This window comes from Lepisosteus platostomus, chromosome 20, assembly GCF_059453375.1.
Source record: "Lepisosteus platostomus isolate fLepPlt1 chromosome 20, fLepPlt1.hap1, whole genome shotgun sequence".
Lineage (NCBI taxonomy): Eukaryota > Metazoa > Chordata > Actinopteri > Semionotiformes > Lepisosteidae > Lepisosteus > Lepisosteus platostomus.
In genome coordinates, this window is record NC_142630.1 from 17,669,574 (window position 1) to 17,683,103 (window position 13,530).

Sequence of the window (13,530 nt, forward strand, 5' to 3'; positions counted from 1 at the left end):
TCTGAAAATAAGCATTTTTTATGAAACTGTGGAATTCTGGAAGCAAGATTTACTATTGATACTTATTGATATAGTATTAAAACTGGGATTTCAGTAAAATACTCAATATATAGCTGCTAATGTTCTTGCCAAATAAGATCATCGCAATGTGAAAAAAGAACAAATGTTGTAATGACAATGCCAGTGAATTTGAGACTTGCTTTTTGTCAGCAGTCGAATAGGAAAATTCAACTGCTAGTTGAATAGTAGGTTTCTTACAATTTTAATATACAATAATTTTTTTAGTCTGTGTGAAAATGCAATTTGGTTCTCTAACACTCTAGTTTAAAGGTTGCAAAGATATATTTGCAGATATATTTCCCCATCTATGAATTGGCTTCATTACTCTGCTCTCCTCCCCACTAATAGCTGGTGTGTGGTGAGTGTTCTGGCGCACTATGGCTGCCGTCGCATCATCCAGGTGGATGCAGCACATTGGTGGTGGTGGAGGGGAGTCCCCATTACCTGTAAAGCGCTTTGAGTGGAGTGTCCAGAAAAGCACTATATAAGTGTAAGCAATTATTATTATTATTATTATTATTATTATTATTATTATTATATTGTAAATGCATTATAAACAAACCAATAACATTAACCATCATAAAGAATTTCTACAAAAGAACGATTAACTTTTTTAAATAAGATACCAGGAGTAAAAGTTCAGTAAACCTAGAGGAGTACACCAAGGGAAATTGATTTTTTTTATAAACCACGTATAGTTATTCACTTATTCCCTGATATTAAAATGGCAAAGTTAGTTTATTATTATACAAATTATTTTCTTCTCTTTCTGTTTTGTAGAATATTTGCCTACAGAAGGAGACTGGTCTACTTGCGTTTCCCATTTTACAGTTTATACAGTTATTAAAGTTTATGCTGGTACTCACTGGTATGCAACCTGCCTGAAAACACTTTTGAAGGTACACAGCTCAGAACTCTCTAAAATATATCTTTGTCAGACATCATTACTGTTCACATGTTCATTGATGTAGGTGTGAGCATTTGCTTGCAAAAAAGGGATTTCACTTTCATCTTTCTTCTGTTGAGAATGGGCTGATAAAAGTTCAGTGTCATGGTAAACATACTTAAGCATGGATTTATTGATTAAACAGTGTATAGACATGGGTGGTTTTCTTTATGTATTAAGTATAAAAGGAGAACTAAATATGATTTTTTTCTCCTTAAGTATCCAGAGCTGTTGTCAAACTCAAGAAAAGCATTCTGGATTGTGTATGGCCAGAGCCTGTACATTAAGGGGGATGGGCAGATATTCAGACACATTCTCAACTTCCTCAGGACAAGCCAATTGCTGCTGCCAGCTGAATTTATGTACAGTACAGTGTTCAAGAGATAATGTTAAGCTTCTTCATTACCAAGAGAAGGCACCAATATCCTTTAGATCAATGTAATGTGAAGTTTTTTCTATAGACATCTGAGAGAAGGTATCAAAAAAAAAAGTTGCATCAACCATAAAATATAACTGAGTATTAATTTAAGTGTGAGTACTAGAGAAATTCAAGCTTTGTGACAGGCATTAGAAGTTCATTAAAAAATTGATTTAAGGTAGCAATCTGCAGAAATATCTATAATATATCTATATAATATTATAGAAATATCTATTATAAATAATATAATGTATATTATTATTTAAATAGAAAATAAACTTTAGATTTCAGTATGCATCTCCTACTGTATGTGTCTGATCTTGCTCTGAAGGGAGTGGCCTTTGCTTTGCCATGAAGTAGAAGAGTTCAAAATCCCTGCCCTCTCAGAAGTTCTGGATCAGTGCTTTGCCTACAGGTAAGAACAGATTCTCTCACTGCATCACACTCAATAAGCTGGGGAAGTTTGCTGAGAAGTCTGATTCAGGTATTTAAATGCTGATGCCTGCTCAATTCAAGGTGTAACTGTTGAACATTGCATTCTTCCAGGGCCTGGAGTAAAGGAAGGGAGTCAGGGAGTGAATAGCTTTTCTCCTCTGCTGAATCACTTGTGTTTGATGAAGAAGAGCATAAGACGCCAGAGTTTACTTGTGAGGTACTTGGTAAAGAGGCTCTGTTTTCTATGGCATAGCCTGATTCTGTTTGTGTGAACATCTTTAGTAGTTCTTGCTACATTAACTTCAAAGTTTTATTTTCTCTATGGATAATTTTTTTTTATTTATGCTGCAGTTATCATATAGCCGAAAGTCTGCAAAGAGTCATTGATGGAGGTCTGATCTTTTTCTCCTTTGTGGGACTTTGGTCTGTGGGCTGTAAGAATAATGAAATACAAGACGGTTCTGAGTGACTATCCACCCTCATGCTATTTCATGATTCTTTACAGGGAGATTTAAATGACTACAGCAAAACAGAGAAGTGTAATACTTGTGATACTCACGTTATAGTAGATAAAGATGGAAGAGCCAATCCTTCTATCTGCACAGGCACCTGGTAACTGAAAAGCAGCTGTGGATTGGAGAGCCAAGTGTGGAGCCTGTGGACAATGAGCAGCACAGTCCCAAAGAGAATACTTCATGTAAGAGGGGAGGAGAGTGCCTATAGGAGAAGAATTATGATGATCTCCCAGCCCCTCCCAGTTAACTTAAAAAAATAGTTGAAAAAAGGGATCTTAGCCAATGTTTTCCCCCAATGTTTTCTATAATCAGAAGTACCCTGGGTGGACCCTCATACAGAACATTAAACCAACCTGACAAGTGTTTCCCACCTGATCTGGGAGGCCCTGTGATGCTTGGGATTTCAATTCTAATTCCAAAACAGACATTAGAGCAGTGTCCAGGCCGGGGTATTGAAAGCACCGAAGGCACTTATCTTCCAGTGCAAGCAAAGCAGTTCAGAAGGAATCAGAGCTCTGTGGTTGTTCTAAAGACATTGCTGGAACCGCATGAATTTATGCCGAGAGTCTGCAAAGAATAAAATAATGCATCCAAAATTAAAGGTGAGCTTGAAGCTGGTTAAAACTGCCCTCATAACTGAAAGATGTTGATAATAGTCCTTAATAGGAAACACTGACATACTAGTGGAACCACTGTTATTACAGAGTGAGCAAAAATCCAGTTCTTAAGTGCCCTCTACTGGTATTGTAGCTTCTTCATCTGTGCAGAAACGTCTGAAAGACATTTAAGATATTTCACAAACCAGTTTGCCAGAACTGTATCTTACCCGTGTGCACACATGGTTGTTTTCAGCCTCTATTTTTTCTTTTCTCAGGAGATGTTGGCAGGCCAGCTATGAAGGTGCCTGTGCCAAAAGGCTCTGTCCTGCGAGTGGAACACCCGCCTGTCTTATTACTGTAAGACACTGATGTGCATGTTTTTTTAATGAATACATTTTTATAATTGAATTCACCACCGATGTGTTAGTAGCCTCTTTAGCTAATCCAGATTATTGGTTTCTTTAGTTTCGTTCCAACAAAATGGCAGAGCTGTGAAGAAAGACACTGAAGGTAAGTAATGTCTTTTGGTTGGATGTACTTCGAGCAGTTTTCCTGAAGAGGTTTTGTAGGTAATTTCATGGGTCTTTCTGTCCTGTCACGCTTGTTCACTCCATTGTACTTCTCAATTAACCAAACTTTAATCATTAACATATAACATTTATCATAAATAATGATGAAACCGAGTAAAAGAAATAGGTTAAGGTGCCAGGACAACAACCTCTCCCTCAACGTTAGCAAAACTTAAGGAGCTGGCTGTTGACTTCAGGAAGGAGGACACACCTCTCAGATGAAAAAGCATGTCTATTGCCTATATATCATTGGGGCTGCTGTGGAGATGGACAGCAGATTCAATCAGCATTCACATCAGCATCAATCTGACTAATTCCATAAGAGACTCAGGAGATTTGGTATGTTTTCAGACTCACAAATGTCTACGGATGCACTATGAGCATTCTCACAGTTTGGCATGGCCATTGCTCAGCTCATGAATGTAATAAAACTACGGAAGGTAGTGGAGACAGATGAGGTCATCACTGGTACAGAACACGCTTCCATCCAGACCGTCTTCACCACACACTGCCTCAGAATGGCAAACAATATAAGCAAGGCTCAAAACCTCACTGGGTATGCACTTTTCTCTCTTCTTCCTTCTGGTAGAAGTATAAAAGCCAGGTGCCTTCCTTCCTACAGCCATAAGACTAAACCCCATCTCTTAAGTCCTCCCACCTCCACTTACACCCCCACTGCCTTTTGCACTAAACTCAAAATGCTGCCACTAATTGAATTTACTATCTGAATTCAGTTTAAAATTCTAGCTGCTACCATGTTCCTTTATCCTTTATTTGAGTGGCCTGGTAGCACAGTGGGTTTGACAATAGGAGCGCTATTTAAGAGAACTAAGTCCAATACCTACTTAGGGCAGAAGTTTTGGGGCAGTGCGGTGGCTCTGTAGCTAAGGATCTGCACCTGTGGCTGGACGGTTGCCGGTTTGTATCCCGCATCTGGCAGAGGAATCCTACTCCGCTGGACCACTGAGCAAGGCCCTTAACCCCAGCTGCTCCAGGGGCACCGTATAAATGGCTGACCCTGCGCTCTGATTCCAAGCTTCTCTCCTTCTGTCTGTGTGTCTCATGGAGAGCAGGTTGGGGTATGCAAAAAGACAAATTCCTAATACAAGAAATTGTATATGGCCAAATAAAGTGTTATCTAACACTTTGTGATTCCACCTATCATGTGAAGAAAACACCCAAGTAAGCATTTCATTGTACTCGGGTACATACAGTACAGCAGTAAACTTCAATGTACAGTATAGAACTCAGTGGGGATACTGAAGATGTCATTTTGTGTTAGAGGGGGTCTAATGGCATTTTGTGCATAATTAATCAATAATTGTTGAGCATGTTTTTGTTGTTGTAATGACTCTTCTGCAGTTTATCTGCATCTTTATCTCAATGAACCCATCATTGAAAAGTCAATAATGTCAATAAAGAAAATGGTGGTTAACCCACAAGCATGTGAACTGTATCCGATGGCTTTAAAGAAACGCAGAGGTCACATGACCTCTAGTATAAATTGCAACAGGTTTCACAACTTCTGGAACACAGTGGGGGGGTCACATGATCTTCATTGCTCAACACAGCAGAGGTCACATGACCTTTAGAAATTTTAGGATATTAAAAATATCAAATCAGAAATATAATGTATCTACTAAATATGGTTTATACTCTAATAATTAAGCATTTATGTAGAAGTCATTTGAACACGTCTATTTTGTGCAGAAAGTAAAAGCAGCTCTGTGCACTTAACAAATATGCCATTAGGGGGCACTGTTAACCCATTTTCTTTCTCTTATTTTCACCCCTTTATGATAAATTGGGAGCCCCAGCTCTCTTAGAGGTCATATAATCTCTACTGCAGCCACAGAGACCTATACAGTGTCCCATACTGCTATGATGTGTAGTAGATGTTGCATGACCTCAACTGAGGTCACATCTTTAGTTTGTGCTTATCTTACCTTGCAGATATTGCCTTCTTGTGTTTTAATTTGACTTATGAAGAAATGTTGTGTGCCCGCAAATGCCATGCCTTTCTGACTGGAATCATCTTGGATTCAAAAAGCTGAAGGACTCCAAGCATTCCACTATAAATTTTTTTAATCTTGTACATTTCTTATGGGTAAGATCAAATATCAAGAGATCTCCAAAACACTTTAATAAAATTATATTATAAAATTATAAAAATAAATGTAATAATTAGATCTTAATTCTAAGAAATGTGAATAAAATTAAGGCTTTTTTTTCATTTAACCAGACACATCAGATTGACCCAGAGGTGTTTGTAGCTCAGCTGATGAAAATGTCTTGTTTTAAGCAGCAGAGACACAACAGAGGCAGAGTGTTAAAGTGGGTGAAGGTGAGACGCTCCTGTGTTCTCCTTTAGTCAGATAACTGTACAGAGGCTCAGTACAAAGTCCTGAGACTTCAGTTTTACACAATTCAGTTTGAACAATTGCTCTAGTTGCTTAAAATGATATAAAACAGAAGTGAGACTAGAATTTTATGAGTTTTTCACACATCTCGAATGCTAATCACCCTGCAGTAGTAGTGCCTAGGTGATCAGCAACACTCTTGACATACTCCATGTGCACTTACAGTATACCTGTGCACAGGTTTGTTCTTTGGAGCAGTAACTGCAAAACAAATCTTACTGTGGAGTTTTCTGTCTTGCATAGATGTTGCCAGAAACAGAAGTCAACTGCTCGTGTGTTTCTGTGTTGTCCCTTGCATGCTTTCAGTACACAATTCCGTTTGCAATGAAGTATATGCTTGAATGGAGATGGTGAGGAAGGATCACTGTCGTTCAGTAATGCTGTTTCCTGAGGAGGATCCCTCACATACGCACACTACAAGATTGTGGACAGCACCCACCTGCACTTACAAAGCGTCCTGACTGCACAAGATCATTCCTCCAAACCAGGGGTGTAAAACCCAGGTTCTCAAAGCTCTTGTGTCTAATGGTTTTTCTTCAGTCTGAGTAGTCAATTAAGTGCTTAACCTAATTTTTTTTTAAATCAAAGATTTACTGTACTGTATATAGGATTTTTCATAAGGTCTTTTTATAGTTCCTTACACAAGACATTATCTTTTATAAAGACAGTTACATATAATTCACCTCAGAACCTGGATAGAAATATTAAAAGTATGCTGAAGTACAAGTAGATAGCTGCGTCAGCATGCGTAGGCTGCAAAGGAACAGGTAAAGGTTTATTCTATGCTGAAAGGAAAAGTAAAGGGACGTTCAGATGTGATAAACCCTTACCTGTTCCTTAAAAATCTGCAGCTAATTAAACAATGAGGCCAACTATGTAACAGAGAATGTGTATGGAAAAAAAATCATAAAACACCAGGCACACTTGAGCTTGACCCCCTGCTGCAACCCAACTTTGGGCCCAATGAAAATATTATATTTTTTAACTTTGGTACAAAGCAGTTCCTCTTTATTTAACGTCTGAACATTTCATGAGATTAACAAAACTGGCACTTGCGTAAATATTCACGCTCAACTATAAATGGAAATTACATTTATTTTATGATAAAAAATAGCACTTCAGTGATTCCCTGCTTTGCTGTTAATTACATGTAAAAACTGCAGCCCTTTTCTCCCACTCACTAACCCACGAAGCACCACTGGTGCAAATTATCTTATTTCTATTTACAAATAATACATTTCTGAATTTTTTAATGTTGCATTTTTCTGAAAATCAACAATAAATGATAATTAAAGATTAGCCCTTTGTCATTTCACACAACAGTTTTCTCACTAGAACAGTGCGTCACTCTGCTGGAGCTGGTGCTGCAGTTGGACAGCTGTGCTCTGCCTTCCTGCCTAACTGGACCTACAGGAGCAGTGTTTCCAGTCTGAGCTGTAAGGGTTTAATATTTGAAAGGTGATAAACTGTTTCTACTGTGTTACCACAGTATAAACTTATTTACAGTAAAACAAAGGTTTGACCATAGGTCATAAGAAAGCAATCATCATTTAAAAGACCTAAAAAACAGTAATGAAAATGCTTCTTACTAGACAAACTGCCATACCTTCCATAGTCACTGAAGCACTTAAACCCATTTTAATTGGAGTGCATTCCCACCTTTTAAAATGGCAGCCTGCAACACAAGTGGTCAACAACAGGCAAGCAGTTCATAACTGCATTGTAAACAGTTACTATTATTTACAGATTTCAAAACTGTAAAGAATGCTCATTTGAACCAGTTACAGTAAGATAAATTAAAAATATATTTTAAATCAGTTTCTGAACCATACAATAGCTATGAAGCAACTCAAAAGTGGCTTTTTAACAGTGCTATTTTCCAGCTATTTCTGTGTCCATCTGAGATGAGATGTGCAGCCACGATGGGGAAAGAACATTTTTTTTCTCCATAAGGCAGGTCTTCAAATTGAAAGCAGCTGGCGATTAAACCTAAAAAATAAAAAATTAAATTGATATTTGAAATCCAGCACAAAAATAATTACAAAAACATTTAAGTATGAAGAATGTATCAATTAATACATTTGTTACAATACACATGATATAGCCTCATAATAGACAAAAGGTGTGTCCTCACTTACATAATAAAATAGGACAACAGCTCTCATACTATTGTGGATGGGCTTATGATTTGGCCTGTTTTCTGCAGATGGAAGGAGAGAAGCATTAGTTATTAATATGTTATTTGAAGGTTAAGTGTATTTAGGAGGATTTGTAGCAAACTTGGTCTGTACTGGATTTATGCATGAATAGCAGTAAAGATCATTAACAGAAACATAACCTTACTTTCCTTAAGGTTAATCCTTGTAAGTATGTTGATTCAACTCTGACAGTTATTCCTCAGATGTATAATTAAGTGTTTTAGTTGTCTATAATCAAAAATAATTTATTTGGCAGGAAGTGCCTTTGGTTAGAAGTGAATTGAACAGAGACCAGCAGCATTAATTGTTCAGAGGCTTGGGTTTTCAGTGATATGAAATGGTAGACAATACAGCCTCTCTAAAACATCCTGCTTACATCCTAAGTGCAAAAATTACCATTATTCTCCCTTCATGCACTGTGAACAAATGTCATTTACTCTATATACGCAAAACCAACCACATCACGTATTCCACGTTTCAGTTAGCTAACATTAAATATAATGTTGTTACAGTATTAACAGTAATACAGATAACCCAACAGTCAAAAATGCAAGTGACATGTGCCTAAGGTATCAGGAAGTCCCTGGTAGTGGACTCACAGCTGAAATATACTGGCTGTTGGTGAAGTGGGGTTTGTCATCCGCAGGGGACGCCACACTAGAGTTGCAGGAAGGGTCGAAGGGAGAGCCTGGCTCCTCGGACAGGGTCTCGGGAAGGATGTTGGACACGCAGCCACTGTCTGAGCCACTGGAGCCGCTGCCCGACATGCAGTGGGAGGACGACCCAGAGCTCTCTGTGGCTGGAAAAAGATGGAACAGTCGCTGAACCACAGCACCACAGTCACAGAACCATCACAAACAGAACAGGTCCTATGTCCAAACACACTACTTGGCCTTCCTCAATTACTCCCAGCTTTGGAAACAGCAGGTTATACTAGCCATTTTCAAAACAGAGACATTAGACTAGAACTCAGTAGTTTGTTATGCTACTCAAGACAATGCATTTGTAATTGTACATGTTCCTGAATGTGAAATAGATACATTTCTGTTATGTCAAGATAAAGCATTTGTTTGTTTCCACATTACAGTGATAAGTTTTCCCATATAGAGTCAATGAAGGCCCACAGACTCTTCTAACTACTATACCATTAGGTAGTTGATGAAAACCTGGCTTTGGACACCCCTTAAAGAAGAATATTTTTTCAATGCATCCATAAATATTTAACCTAGCTCTTCTTGAAATTTCAAATTTTGCAAAAAGCATTCCTCCTACCCCATCATCATCTTTGAAAAAAATTACTAATCATGAATACAAATTTTATATTTGATTTTGTTTTGTTTGGCTAGTGCACACCATGCAACAGACAATCTTCAGATGTCTCCCCGGGCAGCTGCGCAAGAGTTCCTGCCTTCTCCTCTTGAGACAACAGTGTGCATACTCCTTCCCCCTCCTCTCAAGACGGCGGTGTGCGCACTCCTGTCCCCACTACCGAGACGGCGGTGTCCGCACTCCTGCCCCCACTCCCGAGACGGCGGTGTGCGCACTCCTGCCCCCACTCCCGAGACGGCGGTGTCCGCACTCCTGTCCCCACTCCCGAGACGGCGGTGTCCGCACTCCTGCCCCCACTCTCGATACGGCGGTGTGCGCACTCCTGCCCCCACTCCCGAGACGGCGGTGTCCGCACTCCTGCCCCCACTCCCGAGACGGCGGTGTGCGTACTCCTGCCCCCACTCTCGAGACGGCGGCGTGCGTACTCATGGATGGCTGGCTGCTGGTCTCGTGCTCCAGCTCATCCTCCTCAATGCATGTGCCGATGAAGGGTCGGTCCCCGGGTAGCAGGGTCTGACTGCTGTACATATGCAGGTTGAGGGGCCCTAGGAGGGAGGAAGACGAGGACCCACAGACGGATGGGGGGCTGCTCACAGAGGAGGGCAGAGGAGTCCTCTTGAAAGGGTTGGAGTGATCAAACAAAGATACTGCTATTGATGCCCGTGTTCTGGCTCCTAAAAAACAACACATGCAATATAGAGACATTGGTACGGTCACTAGAACACTGATGTTGGTGTTCAACTGCTGTGTGCAACACCCTTAAATTCAACAAGAACTGAAGAAGACAATGAAGGAAATGTAGTTCAGTGTTTTTTGTTGTTATATGATTTTGAAATTAAATGAGAAGGCAATGCAATATTAAAGTTTAAATGTTAAAATTCAATATTTACATGTAATATTTTACAGAGTACATTTTCTCTATAAAAAAAAGACCAGTACAGACCAAATGCAAAAAAAGTTGACGAGAAAATGAAGCAAAGTGGATCTTTGTGAGCTCGTTCATCAGTCAGGCAACTGCTTATTCTGCACCAACCTCTTCCTTTCATAATGTAATCAATGGCTCTGTCACTAATGGCAGCTTCACTGGGTTTAATATCCAGATAAGGCTTGTTTCCCACTCCCATGGACACCATCTCCTGCATTCTGATTTCTAAAACACATGATAGGAACAGCCTTAGACTCCATAAGCTACAGACACTAATACAGTAGAAATGTATAAAAACTAAAGTATAGTAATATTATTGATTTCAATTCTCATCATTTACTAATCATTATAGTCAAAAGCTAAATTGCAGAATTTAGCCGACATGAATACTGATTCTTCAAATCACTTATTAACAAAGCTTCTCAAATTCAACTGGATTGAAGTTTGTAGCTCATATGAACGGTTAATAGAATGACAACATAAAGATAGTAGAAATTGATTATTGTTCATTACCTTTATTTCTGGTGGCTTGCTGCCAGAGGATTTTGGCGATATCAGAGGTCCATACATGTTTGATCTGTGCTGTAGCAGCCTGTAAGATGTAGGCTTGATTCTTAGAAGTTCTTCTTCTGAACCATATTTCAAACCGCAAGCCGCTGTCTCCAGAGTTCTCAGTCAAACCCACATCTGCAGTCTGCCAGGGATGACATCACAGTCTCACTCAGTAAAATTACAGTTTTGGCACAATTAAAAAACAACAAAAAGGTGTATATGGGGAAAAAACTGTGTGAAGTGCTTTTAGGTCCTGGAAGCGTTAGATTTCTTACTTTAAAAGAATGTTTGTAGATGAAGACATCCAGGCCACCCTCGATTCTTTTGGGCTTGCTGAAGAGAATCAGGTCTTCAAACAAGAACACATGTCTCTGACACTTCTTCCGCCCGTACCAGATAGTAAACTCATCCTGCCGCACAAGCTGGCCTTGCTCCTTCAGATTTACCTGAGAACATATCGTCAACAGGAACTTTGACGATTCCGCCCGATCCTTCCCATTTTAAACAATATATTTTGAGCATGCTTTGCATGCTTTTCTTACAGATAGCTTCATTTAGTAACTGCAGCTCCTTCCTTTGAGCACACTGAATTGTGAAAAAGCTCAGTTTAAGAAGAAGACAGCACTGTCAGTCATGAAGAGGAAGTCAGTATAACCTTGAAAGACCTGCAGACCTCTGGCCCTGTGCCTTTTCCCTCACTGCTCAAGGGGTGTTACTCACATCGCAGTCTCGGATGGCATCCATGGCCAGCAGGTCATTGCCATGGCGCAGCTGGAACTTGACCATCTCGGCTGCAGCCCTCAGGTACACCAGCTCCTGGTCCTGTGCCTCGCTGCACTCCTTGATCAGGTCTTTCAGCAGCAGCGCGTATTTACTCATACGCTGGATGGGCTTCAGCAGGTACGACGCCAGGTCCATCTTGTCCTCTAGCTGCAGCTGTTTATTCTGCACAAAACACATTCGGTGAGTCTGAGCATCAGAGAGCACATCCTAGCGAGGCTGCAAAACACACCCTTCCATACAGAACATTTCTACTGTGAATGCTTATTAATGTCACTACAGAGAACAGCAGTTACTTTCAGCTATTACTCATAACTTGGTACAACTTAATAATGCCACACCTGAAGAAGGCTCCTGTTTTCTTCTCTTTTCAGTATGGAATAAACCTATTACTTGTTCCTTTGCAGCCTACGTAGCTACCCACCTGACTTAATAATGCATACTCTTTTGTCATAACTCAAATAAAGAAATAAAAAACAACAAAAAATATTATATTACTGATGTGCAGAAAATCAACCTGAAAGTTGTCGCAGTGTTTTGCATGTTCTCATCAGCGCGCCGGCTGATGACCAGGTGCTCTCTGCACTCACCCTGAAGAACGTGTTGCCATGACTAGCCAGCAAAGCATCCGATTTTGGTTTGTTCTTGCTGTACAAGGCATACATCCCAAACTGGTCTTGCTGGAATCAGCAGAAGATGACAAAATATTTTCATGATGTATACAATATCTGTTGGATGCTTTTTATAAAATAAAAATAATCAAGACAACAATATGAAATTTGTTTATATATTCTCATTATTCACTAATCTACATTACAACTACCCTGCAATTTGAGTCATAATGAACTAGAAGATTCTAAGCAATTTCACAGAACAGCACACCACTCCCATATTTCTGAAAAATAGGCCCTGCAGCGAAGTTTGTGGATTTTTCTGTACTGTTGCACATTAAAATGTTTCAAAATTGTACCCGTGGTTTGAAAGCACCACAAAAATAATGAAGCACAAGACATCAAACAGAAACAAAGCAACTCTAATTTACTTAAACTGCAAGCTTTCATGTGGGTTCCTTGAATTACATTCGTTATATGACCCATTAACTCAACTTCTGGCCTAAACAGACAACATAAAGATGGAAATTTCACATGAATCAGAGGATTTGTAATTTGCTTGGGGCTATACCACCTAGAAGGTCTGGTCTGGACGTAGACAGCACAGTGCTTTGCAAGGAAACACCAGAAATGTATCACAAGAGGGATTTTACAATTTGGCAAAGTGAAGCAGGAGTATGGAATGTTAAGATTACCTGTTTAAACTTCCAATTAAAACTAACCAGTATGCAAATATCATGTCTTAAAGGACAAAAGCAATATTTTCTTCATAAATGGTGCTTTTTACAATTGTTTCTTAGAAAACAAAAGCCAGCCAGGCTGGCTGGGCTATCGTCTGATGCAGTGATGCAGTGATGAACCCCTTCTTCAATGCAGATGGGAAGAGACACTCCAGACTTCCTGCACTCTCTCCATTCTGGTTTGCTATGCTAGTTCTGCTAACAGTGAGGTCTGGAGCTGACAGAGTGAGGTAGAGATCCTAGGAAACTGTGCAAGTGCAACTCATGCTTCTTAGTGCTATCTATCCCCATGTCAGGTTTTCTCTGCCTGGCAATACTGTTCATAATTACTCTGTGCTCAAATAGCAATTTTGGTGAACACAATTCAAAAGCACACAGGCCCAGTCTGCCACAGGCTTGTCCTTATACTTGTAATTGGATCCTGACTAGCATA

The 13,530-nt window shown here is 39.6% G+C and overlaps 1 protein-coding gene and 1 long non-coding RNA gene across 5 annotated transcripts in view; one reads left to right on the forward strand and one right to left on the reverse strand.

Annotated features, from left to right (window-relative positions):
- The first annotated feature begins 1,688 nt into the window (after positions 1-1,688).
- On the forward strand, positions 1,689-5,884 carry LOC148644706 (uncharacterized). Of its 2 annotated transcripts, XR_015928762.1 has the most exons (5): positions 1,689-1,839; positions 1,971-2,976; positions 3,249-3,330; positions 3,439-3,483; positions 5,785-5,884. It is a non-coding gene; the product is annotated as an uncharacterized LOC148644706 (long non-coding RNA). The 2 variants fall into 2 exon arrangements; XR_015928761.1 differs by lacking the exon at positions 1,971-2,976.
- Positions 5,885-6,934: 1,050 nt separating this feature from the next.
- Positions 6,935-13,530, reverse strand: part of plekhg4 (pleckstrin homology and RhoGEF domain containing G4) — a 55,538-nt gene continuing 48,942 nt past the window's right edge. For 2 of the 3 annotated variants that reach the window (XM_088614433.1, XM_088614431.1), the window contains exons 16-24: positions 12,337-12,426; positions 11,687-11,911; positions 11,242-11,412; positions 10,928-11,108; positions 10,523-10,639; positions 9,915-10,163; positions 8,760-8,959; positions 8,101-8,162; positions 6,935-7,951 (exon numbers count right to left, since the gene is read on the reverse strand). In XM_088614433.1, coding sequence (XP_088470559.1) covers positions 8,124-8,162; positions 8,760-8,959; positions 9,915-10,163; positions 10,523-10,639; positions 10,928-11,108; positions 11,242-11,412; positions 11,687-11,911; positions 12,337-12,426 — 1,272 coding nt within the window. In that variant the 3' untranslated portion in view covers positions 6,935-7,951; positions 8,101-8,123. The remainder of the gene's footprint in view (positions 7,952-8,100; positions 8,163-8,759; positions 8,960-9,914; positions 10,164-10,522; positions 10,640-10,927; positions 11,109-11,241; positions 11,413-11,686; positions 11,912-12,336; positions 12,427-13,530) is intronic. The other variant, XM_088614432.1, reaches the window with a different exon arrangement.